This window comes from Limulus polyphemus, unplaced genomic scaffold (assembly GCF_000517525.1).
Source record: "Limulus polyphemus unplaced genomic scaffold, Limulus_polyphemus-2.1.2 Scaffold235, whole genome shotgun sequence".
Lineage (NCBI taxonomy): Eukaryota > Metazoa > Arthropoda > Merostomata > Xiphosura > Limulidae > Limulus > Limulus polyphemus.
Genome location: NW_013665845.1, coordinates 673,639 through 688,174, shown reverse-complemented (window position 1 = coordinate 688,174; position 14,536 = coordinate 673,639). Strand labels below are relative to the sequence as shown.

General features: G+C 34.0%; 1 protein-coding gene across 3 annotated transcripts in view; it reads right to left on the bottom strand.

Annotated features, from left to right (window-relative positions):
- Positions 1–11,939, bottom strand: part of LOC106478636 (sorting nexin-27-like) — a 98,492-nt gene extending 86,553 nt beyond the window's left edge. For 2 of the 3 annotated variants that reach the window (XM_022382262.1, XM_013939192.2), the window contains exons 1-2: positions 11,460–11,937; positions 4,144–4,246 (exon numbers count right to left, since the gene is read on the bottom strand). In XM_022382262.1, the coding sequence (XP_022237970.1) occupies positions 4,144–4,246; positions 11,460–11,731 (375 nt within the window). In that variant the 5' untranslated portion in view covers positions 11,732–11,937. Of the gene's footprint in view, positions 1–4,143; positions 4,247–11,459 lie in introns of all 3 variants that reach the window. The other variant, XM_022382263.1, reaches the window with a different exon arrangement.
- Between the last annotated feature and the right edge of the window lie 2,597 nt (positions 11,940–14,536).

The following is a 14,536-nucleotide window of genomic DNA, read 5'->3' as shown; positions in this document are numbered from 1 at the left end:
GTCCTGGTCTATCGGAGAGGACAAAAAGGGCTGTCAAGAGGAGCATTGAAATGGATCCCATATTAACGATTGCAGAAGTGGGCAAAGTTGGTGGGATGAGCCCGAAATCTGTTCAACGGATTCTACACACATTGGGTTATCGTTGCAGAGCAGCTAGACGGAAGCCTTTATTAAGACCTGCCAACGTAGTCAGACGAAAGAAGTGGGCAAGTGATATGATGACCAAGCCTCTGTACTTTAGAATAACCGTATTGGTCTCAGACGAATCAAGATTCGCTCAATTTTCGGACAGTGGAAGGATATGGGTCTGGAGAATGCCCAATCTCCCACCAACCCAAACAGCTCCCCAAACCATCACGCTGAAACCACCATGCTTCACAGTTGGCTGCAATCTGTTGAGCCAAAACTCTTAGTAAGAGCTTAGTGGAGTGCGTTGGCAACATAAATTTTGCGAAATACGTTGAAATATTTGAGGAAGGACTCTTGCCACTTTATTAATCAGGTTTCGTGGACAAGAACACAAAGTTGTTCCAGGAAGATGGAGCACCGTGTCACACTGCTAGAAACACCCAAAAGTGGCAGGAAGAAAATGGTATCCAGAAGTTGCCCTGGCCGAGCCAATCTCCTGACATGAACCCCATCGAAAACCTCTGGGCCATACTCGACCGGCAAGTCAAGAAACAACCAACAAAACCAACTTCGAAGAGCGATCTACTCCAAGTTTTGAAGCAAGAGTGGGCGAAAATCCCACAATCTAAAATCAACGAGATGATTCTCATGATGCCCCAAAGGATCAACGAACTCCACGAAGCGAAAGGAAGATCTACTAGATATTAATCAAATTATAAATATATCAATTAATGTGAATATGACTGAAAAATTTCATTTTTTCTAAAAAGGTGGTGTCTATTTACTTGTGACCACATTGTGTACATTGATGATCTTTACAGATTATAGAGTCAAGTATGTGTTTATGTTGGAGAAGAGAAAATAGAATATAAAATTTAACTAAAAACAAGCATTTGACATTTATTTAGGAAGTTCTAAAAGATATGCAAATGAAATATGAAACTTTAGGATGAAAAGTGGTATTTTAATTCTTAGCACAAAACAGCCTTTCAATGAAGGTTCACACAGACTGACTGTAGTAAAGGCTTTAGAAATTCACAGACAAGTCTTTAACTGAAATACTTTATTAAAAATTTGATTTTTTGTGCACAAAGGACATTTAATGTTTACTAAAAGATTACAGTTTTGTAAGATACGTGTAGTAAATTCAGAGTATTTCTATGTATAGCTTCACAGTACCATGGGTTATTCCAATGGATGAAACCACTCACAAAGGGTTAATAGGTACATAATGTTAGTTTAACTATACTAGTGTCACAGTTGTTTTTTTTCATTCAGTTAGGATTTTCTTTTAAAGATTTTTCTGATATTATTATTTTAAACATTTTTTCTTAGATCATCATCTATTTATGAAGCACCCTAATATTAATTTTACTTCATGATATTTTGTGTTTTACAAGTGGTTGTGATCCAATATAAAATGTTTTGTCAATGTACCAACACTGTGAGGAAGAAAAGAGTATTAGCTTGTTTGGAAGTTTAGACTTTGCAAGTTAATTAGAAAAAATAAATATAAATAAATAAATTCTAGATCCAATTCAAGAACAATAAGATCAAAATTGATTGATTTCACTAATTAGTAAATGAGGTAAAATCTTAAAATTAAAACTCATATATGTCTTGAAATAAGAAAAACAGTATTCTATTGCTTATGCATATTGTAATTTTCACCTCATCATAGTTTAGATCATGATTTTCCAAAGTATAGGTAGCAACCCCACTAAAGTTGTGTAAGGTTTGAACTGAGATTGCAAGCACTCTGGAAAATATTGTTACATTTTACCTAATAGGAAAAAAAATAAAATTATGACAATTCTGTATAAAGCATCACATTTTCATACCTCTGCGAAGCTATAACTTTCCTATACTGAAAATGTATTTCAGATAGGTACTTACCTGCTTGCACATAAATAGTTATTCTCATTCAGTGCTGCCCTCTATATGCCAACAAATTTTTACAGATGCCACAAGCCTTTTATCTCCCCTCAACTGGGATTGACTGATTACAATGAATCTCCCATGCAAATCATTATGAGACAACCCTCCACCATGTAACTCCCTCTATTCAGTTCTACTGAACTATCACTTCGAGTTTCGGCAAAAGATGGAAGCATAGGTTTTCAGTGGGAAAGAAGGGTGAGAAGTGTTAGAGGAGGTAAGTATCTATTTGAAATACATTTTCAATATAGGAAAATTAAAACTCTTGATATGGCACATTACATCCTCTCACATAAATAGCTAGAATCCCACATTGAATAAGTGAAGGGACTGGTGAGAGGAAAAGAAAGAACTATCCTTCAAAAGTATCCAAAGTATACTCCCTAAGATGAGATAGTCAGATTATAAGATCTGATGTGGGAGACCACACCACTTCTGAATCAGGTATACTCTTTGCCCATCATAGAAAGATGTCACACATATGGGCAGATAAACACATCCAAGTGGGAGAGAATTACAGTCAGATAGTGATTTGAACCGTACAATATTTATGAAACTCTATCCCAGAAAATACAAAAATGGGCAAAATTAAATCAACTACAATCCAAAACCCAACCACCAGGTACTGGCATCCATGTGTAATACATGTGTCAGGACTTATGTTGATTGATTCAACTCTAAATCCAGAGTCCAGCCACTGGAAACCAACATCCATGTGAGGGTAGGATGAGAGATCCCAATCAAAGGGGTGAACTGCAATTTTGGTGACTTCATATTGAAGGATATCATGTCATCTACACCAGCAGAACACCACTGTACTACTCTCAACTGAATGGTTTTATAATCATTTCTATATTTTGTTTGTATATCATTAACCCATTCAGGAGGTTGCCTCTATGGTCCATTACCCCAGTGGCTTGGAACTGGAAAGTGGTAAGGGCTCTCAAACTCCACTAGAAGAAAAGAGAGAGAGAGGGAGGGGGGGGGGCGTGGTGGAGAGTCTGGAGGAATGACAACACCTGAGAAAGTGCAATGGGTGACCATGAAACCCTGTCTTTAAAAGCAAACCATATCAATTTATTCAATACAAGGCATGGCAGGGATGGGCAGTTATCCCCTTCTGCTTTACCCATGCAGTCCATGGATGAGCACAGTTCAGGACAGGCAAACTCATGAAGCAATTCCATCTCGAGGATAAAACTACAAGTGATCTTGTAGAACACCCCATCTCTGCAATGTGCATTGTGTGGCCATGGAATTATAATACGTAAGCTGACATGGACTTACAGTGTGATTTTGATCGGTTAAAGAATACTTGGTCAGGCACCATTTGCCACAGAGTGGGATCCAAACAATGAGTAACAATAAAAAGGGAAAAGGGACCCTGAAAAGAAAGTAAAGCACAATAAAAAATACCCAGTCAAAGTCTCACTGAAGTCTGAAGAATGGCTACAGGTGGAAGATGATAGCTTGAAGAGGAAGAAACTGCAATCCTATGTTATGGATAGCAGTTTCACTTATCCAAGGCTTATCATGTTACTAAATGGTTAGTTCACAGGACTTAAACACTCCATTAATATTATAAGTGATATAGTAATTAGCTATGGTTATTACTAAGTATATATGTTTAGTTCTGATCTAGGTAGGTAGCTTGCTTTCATCAGAAGTTAATATACTTGTAAACAGCCTTCTATAATAAAACCAACATTCAATACATCCAAACTGCTTGTCTCTAGCACCAACAAATGCAATCTTCCTAAGATATCTTATCAAAAGCTTTCTTAAACTGTCTTAAAGCCTAAGTATACTAACTCCACTGACCTGCCCATTATCCAAGTCCAGGTTAAATGTAACAGACACAGAAATGACAATCAAAAATTCTGTCAACATATGATTAAAATGTGTGTACTCATCTGTGAAGTCGGATATATGCAAATTAACAAGTTTGATAATAGATGTAAACATGTGTACTCACCATAAAGTTGTAAGCATGAAAATTATCAATTATGTTAACTGATTAAAATGTGTACTCACCTATGGAGTCACAAATATGCAAGTTAGTAATTCTGTACTCACTTGTGGAGTCACAGAGATGACAGTCAAAGTTAACTTTTCTCCTCCTGACTTGATGAGATCAACTACTTGCTTGTGAGTTGCACCTTCTACATTAACACCATTCCTACAAAAAGTAGTAGAGCATATTTATGTCTGAAGATTTAACATTTAACTTCAAGCTACATAAAATATAGGTTTTCTTTATAGTTCTACTAACTACTTGTGACCTTCTCTTTCCAACAGATGTGTAAAACTTGTCACCTAAACACACGCTTGCTACATTTTGGTAAAAGCCATTGTTATAAAATATACCAGAAATATACAATATTTTTTCAAGATGAGTTAAAGGTGAAAATGTTGTTAGCCAGAGTTCTAACATAAAAATCAGTAAAAACAGTGTGTTATCTTTATGCCATGAACAAGTCTATAATTTAAAAGGAAATATGTAATCTACATATATAAAAATCATGTACAAAATGTATCTGACAACACAACTTAACTTGACAACCAGAACTGAAGTATCCTATATAAAAGTGTACCATTACATACATTCATTCACTTCTTTATTAAAATGCAAAGTTATGTAGTTGGTAAGCGAATTGAAATAAAAGTACCTTGTATAAACTTATCTTGAGACAAACATTTTATACCATGGATAGACAAAAAAGTATGTTACTGTTTTACACACAAGTGACATTTCAATCAAGCTTGTAGACAACAATACCTTAAAAATAAAAATTGTTCTCTAATTACTGTGATTATTTATATTGAAAAAGTTATTACATTACTGTAGAAATATTTATGGTGCAGTACTGCACACTCATCTAATACATGTATTGAAATGTATCACTGGCAATACAACTGAATAGTAATTAAAAGGTCTCTAAACAGACTTCTAATAGATGCCATATCAATATCTTTAATAGTAGTTCACACACTTACCCCAGTGGAAGTGTTTATCAGGATCTTTTACCATTACTTAATAAATTACATTTCCCAATAAAGGTTTAATAAGGAGTAAAATAATAAATAGCAATTTGCCAACATTCTTGGAAGGATTGCCACATCATCTTTAAAAGTAATGAAATCTGCCAACAATTAATTTAAAATGATTTTATAGGCTGAGATATAGGTACCCCCACACATACATGCTACAATTTGATAAAAGCCATTGTTAAAAATATACTGAAAATGTACAATATTTTTTCAAGATGAGTTAAAGGTGAAAATGTTGTTAGTCAGAATTCTAATGTAAAAAACCAGTAAAATCTGACTGTTATCTTGATGCCATGGACAAGTCTATAATTTAAAAGAAAAGGAAATATACACTCTTTCTCTCTCTCTCTCTCTCTCTCTATATATATATATATAAAGAAATCATGTACAGTAAATGCCCAAACGTTGAGGTACATGCAGGTACCCAGAAAGAGGGGGTGTACCTGGTGCAAATCACTGGGGTCCATGCACTTGGGGGGCCCAGGCTCAAGCAAATATTTTCCACACATATGATACCGAAGTCTTCCCTCTCTCTCAAAAAAAAAGTAGCATGTATATGCTGATACTGCATTTTGGTGAATCTTGCAATTAGTAAAAATAATATCCATAATTGTGGGAAGGGAGGGGAGTAAGAGAGGATGAGGAGCCCAGAACATTTGGGCTGTTACAGTACAGGTACAGGAACAGTGCCCAAATGTTGAGGTATGTGTACATGAAGAGTGAACTGTACATACCCAAATATTAAAAGTAACACATCATGGGCTAATTATTAGATAATTAAGATTGTGATCAAGCTTCTTATAACCACCTGGGTGCATAAAATATTTCGTAGTTAGTAAGTAATTTTATCTCAACCTAAGTGGCATCACCACCTTAATACAACAATATAAATAGATATATGGGATCTAGTACATAAAATTAAAGTATTATTCCATAATTACATGTATATTTTAAAGTGATTATAAAATCAATATAATTTTGAATATACCACTAATGTCAACCTTAATGTTTAGGAAGAATGCAACGCTCAAGTGCTAACATATTTTGTTTTGCACATGTGTGTACTTTTACCACAGATGATAATAATAATACATCTAGCTATTTAATAATGTTTATAGGGGAAAATATCTCTTATTAGATGCTATCTACTACCAACAAAAACAAGAGACCATTTGGCCCTTCAAAGCTGTTTCTGTATGCTCACCCACAAGAAGAAAAATTGAAAAAAGCTGTTTCAATATGCCCACCCAAAAAAAAAAAAAAAATTAAATCCATCCTTTATTTTTCAAGAAATCATTACTTCCCACTCCTAAACTCTTGTAAGGTGGCAATCTTCACTACTGAGCCAACAAATCATTCCATAAGTTAATTAGCATTATAAAAATAAAACTGCTTTAATTAGTCAATCCAATCTTTTCTAAATATTAAACTTGTATTCTCTTGTCTTTAGGATAAAGTGCAAAGAATCAGAAGCCTTTATCTTATTGATCCCTCAGATAATCTTGTAAATTTTAAAAGACTAGACATTACATTTATTTTTTAGAGAGAAGTTAAGGGATATTAACTTGCTTTAGCCTCATAACCTTCAAATCCCAGAATTATTTTAATAACCTTCCTCTGAACTCTTTTGAATAAACTCTTTTGTACAAACTATTCTAGATGAGGCCTATAAAGTGACTTGTATAAAGAGATAATAGAATTGACCTGAATCATGTAGATGTTAATCCCATAGTGGTAAGTAAAAAGAATGAAAAATAAAAAGAATAAGCACCTTTCAAGGCATTTCCCAGGGTTTTAAAGGAGGTCAAGGTTCAGATACATGCATGTTAGCCTAACTCTTAAATATTTGTGAGCAAGAACATGAGTACTGGTGAGTTGCTGTTGTTACTCCTATTTTTAGAGGGTGAAAACAGTTACTCTGGAAAATATAGGCCAGTCAGTCTAACTTCTGTAGTAGGAAATATTCAAGAGTCTGATAAAAGTAGTTTTATACAATAATTTTGAGAATTATATCATATATGAAAGCTAACATGAAGTCAAAAGGAAATCTTGCCTTACTAAGGTTATCGTTCTGTTTCTTTCAAGGGTGTTACTTATTATCTAGATGGAGGAAAGGGTGTGGATACAATGTTGTTAGATTTTCAAAAACTTCTGTTGAGGTTCCACAGAAAATATCAGATACTAAAATTACAACAGTAGGAATTGGAAAAGAACCACTTAAATGAATTGTAGGGTGGTTGGTTTAAGAGAAATAAAACAGCTGTTATTAATGGAGACCAGTCAAATTGTATTTTATTACTGGTGTGTGTGTGTTTCATGTATCACAGGGATAAGTGTTTAAGCCATTGATTTTTCTTATTTACATTAATAATACTGATAGAAGCAGAATTTGAAAATTAAACAAGTTTGTTGATGACAAACTCTGGTATTTCTAGCTGCATTGAAGATGCTGAGGAAACAACAGAATGATCTGGATCAATAACAAATTCATTAGTTGAAAAAAGTAGCTTTATTACAAAACAAAATGCAAATGCAAGGGCACAACATAATTATTAAACACTTTTAACTTATAAGGATTCTACTGTCAGCAATATATAGAAATGAAAATAAATATAATTACAGTAATATATACAAGAGCTAAACTCTTCTGACTGATATATATTCATCTGCTCATACTCTTAAGATGGTACTTGGCATAACCAACATAGAACCTTCTACAGTCTCTGCACATATACAAGCAAATGAATCATGAACAATAGGTAATTGTAGGGTGGTCTTAACAGTGGAAAACATTATTTAATCTAAGAGCAGGTTTAAAGATAACCTACAGTTCCACTTGAGGATAGTACTGGTGAAATATTCTTGTAAGATGTTTTATGATAATTATACACTGTTTTTCTATATATGGTATAAAGTGTAAATTAGGTACATAGGTACAATGAGCAGTGTAGGACAGTTCACAAGTTTTTGTAAAAAAATAAGTGTGTGATTTTTTCAATTATGTTTAAGGTAGCCATTCTAACTTGGGATGTTTTGTAGGAAGGAAATCTCCCTGTGAAGGATCAGGTAAGTGTAACAAACAAACACTTCAGAAGGTTACATTTATAACTAAATTAAATAAAGCTATCAAACTGAGTAAAAAGGTCTGTAAATGTCTTTTTTCCAAAAGAAAGGAATATAAAAACCATTGGAGTCATGGATGACCAAAACATCTAAGACTAAAAGGTAGAGTATGGTTAACTTCAGTTTTGTAGGTGAATTTTATGGAAGAATTTTGTGATTTAAGATAATCCAAAATTTCTGGGTATGTTCTTAATGGAGAATAATAATAATAAAAAGTGTTCCAACATACCTTCTGTTGTAGGCAGATTTGAAGTCTGCAGGAACACCATCTATTTGTTCATATAGAGTATTGTTTAAAAGGAAATGTTTTTTTTTTTTTTTTTTTTTTTGAGAGTTGCAACAAGGGTTTCAGGATAGTTTTAGACAATCTGTTAACTAAATTAGTGTTACTAATACTTTTACAGAGACAAATATCAAATGTTTTATCAAGGAAATATTGTTGAACAAAGAAGTAATATAATAACTAACCATTATGTGATTGTTAAGAAAAGGGTGTTGGCTAATTTCACAAGCAAAGTAACAGGAGTCAGGTGTTGTACATTTATTAATAATGAGAGGCTGTATAACATGTACCAGAAATTTTGCCAAGGTAGTTATTTTGACTCATCCAAAGATTTTACACCACCTTAAAGTACGAGCACATAAACATAAGAAGATACAAAAAACAGGTAGATGTCAATAATCCTTCTCAGTCTGCAATACTTCAGCATAATAAGCATACAGAACATTCAATAAGTATATCAAAACATTACAAATATTATTACAGCTAAGTCAGAAACTTAACTTGTAATAAAAAATACACTACAAATTAAACAATTTTCTTCTCTCTCTTTTTCTCTTAGTAACACAAATCTTCATACAACTTTAAATTGTTCTAAGCTTGTTATTCATACTGAATTCTGTACATGTGACACTATAATTATATTTGTTTTCATTTCTATAGATTACTGTGTGTGTATCAATATATGTTTAGTGGATGAGACAACCTAGATGGACAAACAGGTCCCTTGTTGTCCTTAAATGTTATGATGATGGTATTTTTGTTATTCAAAAGATTTAATAAAAAAGTTTTGTGATTTGGATCAATTGGTAAGTTGGACAACTTAACCGAAGAAAAGAATATTGGCATAATGGTTGATAACCTTGTTAAGGCAGTGATCTATTGCAAGTACTAAACAGAGTATTTGGGCATCTTTATAGATATATATAGATTATACATCAAAACAACTAAGTTATTTTAAAAAATCATCAGTTAGGCCTTACTTGGGCTACTATGCACAATTTTGGTCTTATCTAAGAAAGTATATTAACTTATTAGAAAGGGTTCAGATGAAAGCTACTAAGATAATTCTGGGGATGGAAATGCTGTCTTATGTGGATGGATTAAGATCTCTTAGATTACTAAACATGCACTACCATTTTAAATTATAATAAATAATTAAAAACAATGTTTTGTATTTACACAATAAAAGTTTATTGAAGCCATGTGGCTTCCACTTTAATATAAAAATATCACTCTACACGTACATATTTTGATGTGATATAATAAAAAAATATATACGGCAAGATATATTACAAATTATTATTGTCTTTATTATACCAAGGAAATATGCAAATAACAATGAAGTAATGCGGCCAGGTGAAAGTATAAAATAGTCGTGTAAGTTATTCTTGAGGATGATGTAGATCACGTTGAAACATGTACATGTAGAGTGAATTTTCTATTTTCAAGTGGAAGCCATACAGCTTCAATAAAGTTTTTATTGTGTAAATACAAAACTTTTTTTTTTTTTATTATTTATTATAATTTAAAATCTCAGATTATTTTCTGGAAAGAAAAAGAAAAGATCTTTAATTAAAGTTTACTAACTAGAATTGGATAACATAAAAGCCTATGATTACTTTGAGCTGTATCCTAAGGACAACAGACCTAGAAGACAGTTTCCTAAGATTCGAAATACAGACTTGGGTTCAGTTAAGATAATTTTATATTTTTTTCCCCCCAAGAGTGATTAGCAATGAAATGAATTTTCATCAGTAGTTGTGGAAGTTTAAGAATTTCTGAAAAACAGAGGGTGGTTTTAAGGTTTTTGTTTTTATGTTTCTTTTTTCTCAGGCTTGCGTGTGCAATGAGAGCCTTGAAGGCCCAAGTAGTGCCTTGTTACCTCTATGTTATGCTATGAAACATTCAAACTGAAGACATTCTCAAAGAGTTGAGCTTGTTTTTTCCTACAGATGACCTGTTTCAGAATACATGGACAGCTTGTATAAACTGTCCATGGGAGGTTTGTTAATAGTAGAAATGAGAGGTTGGAGTTAAGAAATCCTAAATATTGGAGGAAATCATTATAATTCATGGAAACTCGTGTCTAGGCTGGTTATTATTCAAAATATTTTCCCTGTTAGTTGTTAGCTTGTAGAATAATTTGTTTATTGGTTTACGCTAGAAAGTTTGAACTCCAATTTTTGTTGGAAAATTTTATCAATGCAACTGGCTATATTTAGGCTGTCTAATTTTTGTTTGTTGGGCCAAATGTTTTTTTTTGTCACATAGCCTTTTCCTATATTACACTCAACGTACATTGTATGATGGTTAGACCTCACTTAATCTAACAGATTATGTTGTGGCTACTTCATAACCTAACAAAATATTAGAATTCACCATTCCACAATTTCGTAATTCTATTAAAAAATTTATGTTATGCTCTTTTAGTTTCATGAAATGTTTAAATGAAATACCATATGACACTGGTAATAACATTGGTGGAGAAATTAATTAAAATTGGGTATGATATCTCATATGCAAGTAATAAGAAAGAGTAAAGTAAATGTTCTGTGTTTAACTTAAACTTTAAGGATGTAATAAATACTTAAATTAAAGCACTAATGACAATTATTTTGAATAGAATATTGTTCAAAAACACACACTAGCAATAGCAGTATTAAAATTCTAGTCGTTAAGAACAATGGTTAGAACTCATGAGTACTAATACGAATAGAAGTAAAACAAAGTACAAGACTTACTGCTTCAACAACTTAAAAGTTGAAGAAGTACTAGTATTACTGAATAAGTGAATTATATCAATCCCACTTTTTAAAGTCCCCTATTCATTACAGTACTAGTAGTAGCTTCTAATAACAATGAAGATCATCTATGACTTTCTGTATAAAGTGCTTACTTTTTCTGATATTCTAACAGCTTACAAAAATTTACTCACACTTCCAGGATACGATCCCCTTTTCGAATACCAGCCTTTTCAGCTGCTCCCCCTTCTAATACAGCACTAACATGTTGAAGGGGTGCGTACAGCTCACCATTAATACTTTTGAAAGTACCACCCTCACTAACTTGTCCTCGAACATTAAAACCAAATCCTGTATCTGTTTTATAGATGGACACTACTCTCGGGCCAAAATTGAATTGTTTTTCCTCGTTTGTTGGACTTCTATCGGAATCACTTTCCGCCATGATGGGGGGTGTTTGACTCATGGTTAGGTACGAGTTAACTGATTACCTTAGTTTAAGCAGAAAAAACCAATAATTTCTTTCATGACAAGAAATCCATAAAAAATTGATTCCAAAGTATTTTTACTACATCAATTGTTATGAACACTACCAGTGCCTAACGTATAACCGTAATTTATAAAAAATAATTTCCAATAAAACAAAACAAAAAATTTTCATTCATGTATCGATTCTCTTTGCCAGGTAAATCTTTTCCAGGGATAGAGGGCACATGGCATTTTAAGAAAATGTAAACACTATATGATAATTTTATTTACCCACGACATTTTCCAAATGGAAAATATCTTATAACTAAATATAGTTAACCCTTTCATATATATTTACTATACATTGAAGTAACTGTGTATAAGAGATTCATTTGCAATTCATTTCTAAAGAAGGAAAGAAAGTATGCTTTCCAATGGTGCTTGGATTATAAGATATCTATCAATTATTGTAAATTGTTATCTATCTTCTAGCCTATGTGATTTCTTAGTGTCATTAAGATCATTTAGTCAGCAGTGCATGCTCGCCAGATTTCAAAACTATATAACTGAGAAGCCTTAGGCGTTACAAACTAAAGGAAGTAACTGCGCAAACAAACTGTGCTTAAGGAAGCCAAATCCAAAAATCGTGATAGTAATTTCGACTTGAAACGTTGGACCCTAAACTAAAATTTAGAATCAAATGCAACTGAGGTTGCTCAGAAATACATTTCTCTTCATTCCGCTCATGGTAAGAATTATTTGAAAAAGCTACGAAAAAATTGATCAATACTGATAATTTTGAAGAACAGAGTGATAAGAAGTGGCTGCAAGCACAAATCGGCGGGAAAACTTCGAACGTCACATTTTATATTTAAGCATCCCCCAACGGCCAATGTCGGACTTATGGTCCTTCAGGGTGGCGGGGGATGTATAGACCCGTTGTTTTGATTTAGATGTGGGGGGAAAACTGGAGAACCCCGAGAAAAACCACTCTCACTGGCTGGCGCCGTATAGTTACCAGACCAGAGCCCAATTAAGAGTGACTGATATTAAAACCAACAGATAAAAAAGGAGGAAGGAGTAGACTGCATGGTGAGGGACTGATGTAGTAGGAAATCTGTCTTATTAAACAAGCGACTGAAGGCGGTGGGTTGTTTTCGAGATAGTCTGTCGTGAGATGAATCTTCGTCTTTGCTGGTCGAAGGGCAGCGGAAAAAAGAGAATTGGGTACAGGATTCGTCTGTATTGTTCTTGGGCAATGATTGATAGTCGGCGGAAGTATCTATCAAAAGGGAGTTTGACGAGCTGGGTGATGGGTATTCGGGCTGGAAGGACAATGTTGTTTGAAGAAGCTTGACGACTGGTTATTGTCTTTTGAGGTTTCGATCGGTAGCAGAGTCTGTATGACTTTCTTTCTCTTGTGTGGTTTAGTTTGGCAGACTAGGTGGCTGCAGTAATGGCATCTGTCATGTTAGAGTCGTCTCGTGCATTAGTCGAAGGTGATTGAATGTCCTGGTCGATGATTGTAGCTGGACTCCGAGTTTGAGTCGACTGGTGAACGATTGAGGGGTAAGTGCATATGAGTCTACAGGCGGTTTTTTTCAGGAAGTGGCTGTTCAGCGATCGGAACTGTGAATAACGGGAAGGTTTACGGTGTGGTTTTTTTCTGCTCTAAAGTGAAATAAATGGTAGGATAAGCCGTAAGTCCAAATGTGGTTTGAGGTTTGCTGCGAGGCTGTAATTATCTTGATGAAATGAGATGGCTTCCCTGCAGTTCTTGACTTAATTCGGTGGCCTGGAGTTTTATATTTAATGTCTGTTTTATCGACGTTTTGATATCTTCATGGTTTACAGATGGATAGACCCCTCTTAGAAACACGGTAAATAGGTAGCATTGGCTCTCGAGAATGCTGCAGGAAACTGGTGGGGTAGATCACCATGGGCTACAAAGGTATTTTAGGGCAGATTTTGATGTGGGTTGTACAAAAATTCTTAGTATTCTGATCTTGGTGGGATCGATTGACGCCCCGGGTTTGTATCGGCCGATGACCTCGCGCGGCAGGAAGGTAAGGGGTAATCCGTCTAGGATTGCAGGCAAATTAGACATGGCGGTCGAAGGAGAGAATGCATAGTTAAGCACATCTTTCTGGTTTAATGTCTAAGAGGAGAATATTACCAAAATACGAATCAATACCAATGAATACGAATACCGTCTAAACAAGCATACAGAAATTATGGTATATAAATAAGCTGATGTTCAATCACACTAGTAGATGGATATACAAAATAATTAGACTTGGGCGTATTTGTGTCTGTGTGTGTGTGTCGGGGAGTGTAGGTAGAGAGTGGTATATTGTACGTTTTTAGAATTGAAACTTAACCTGACCAAAGTGAATAAAATGTGGAGATAATCGTTCACTAATTATTCACATTTTATTGTTATATCGTTCAAACTTGCGTCTAAAAAGTCAAATATCAAAACAAAAACTGAAACTGATTTTGATACAACTTTTTAAGTGTGTGTCAAAGTTGGTCTATTTTGACGATGATTCATTTCCGTTTTTACAGTAAAGTTGGTCAGAAAGTTAGATAGTTTAGCTCAAAAAACAACCAGAAATATTTGAAAAAGAGCAGTAACAGACAGAGTACACACAAATGTTTAGCAAAAGGAACAATGTATGAGCTTCAGCATGAGCTTTATTCATGTTTGAATAACCTTATTCAAGATCATAAACAACAGTATATTTTGCTTTTGCCCGGCATGGCCAGGTGGATAAGGCGCTCGACTCACAATCTGAGGGTC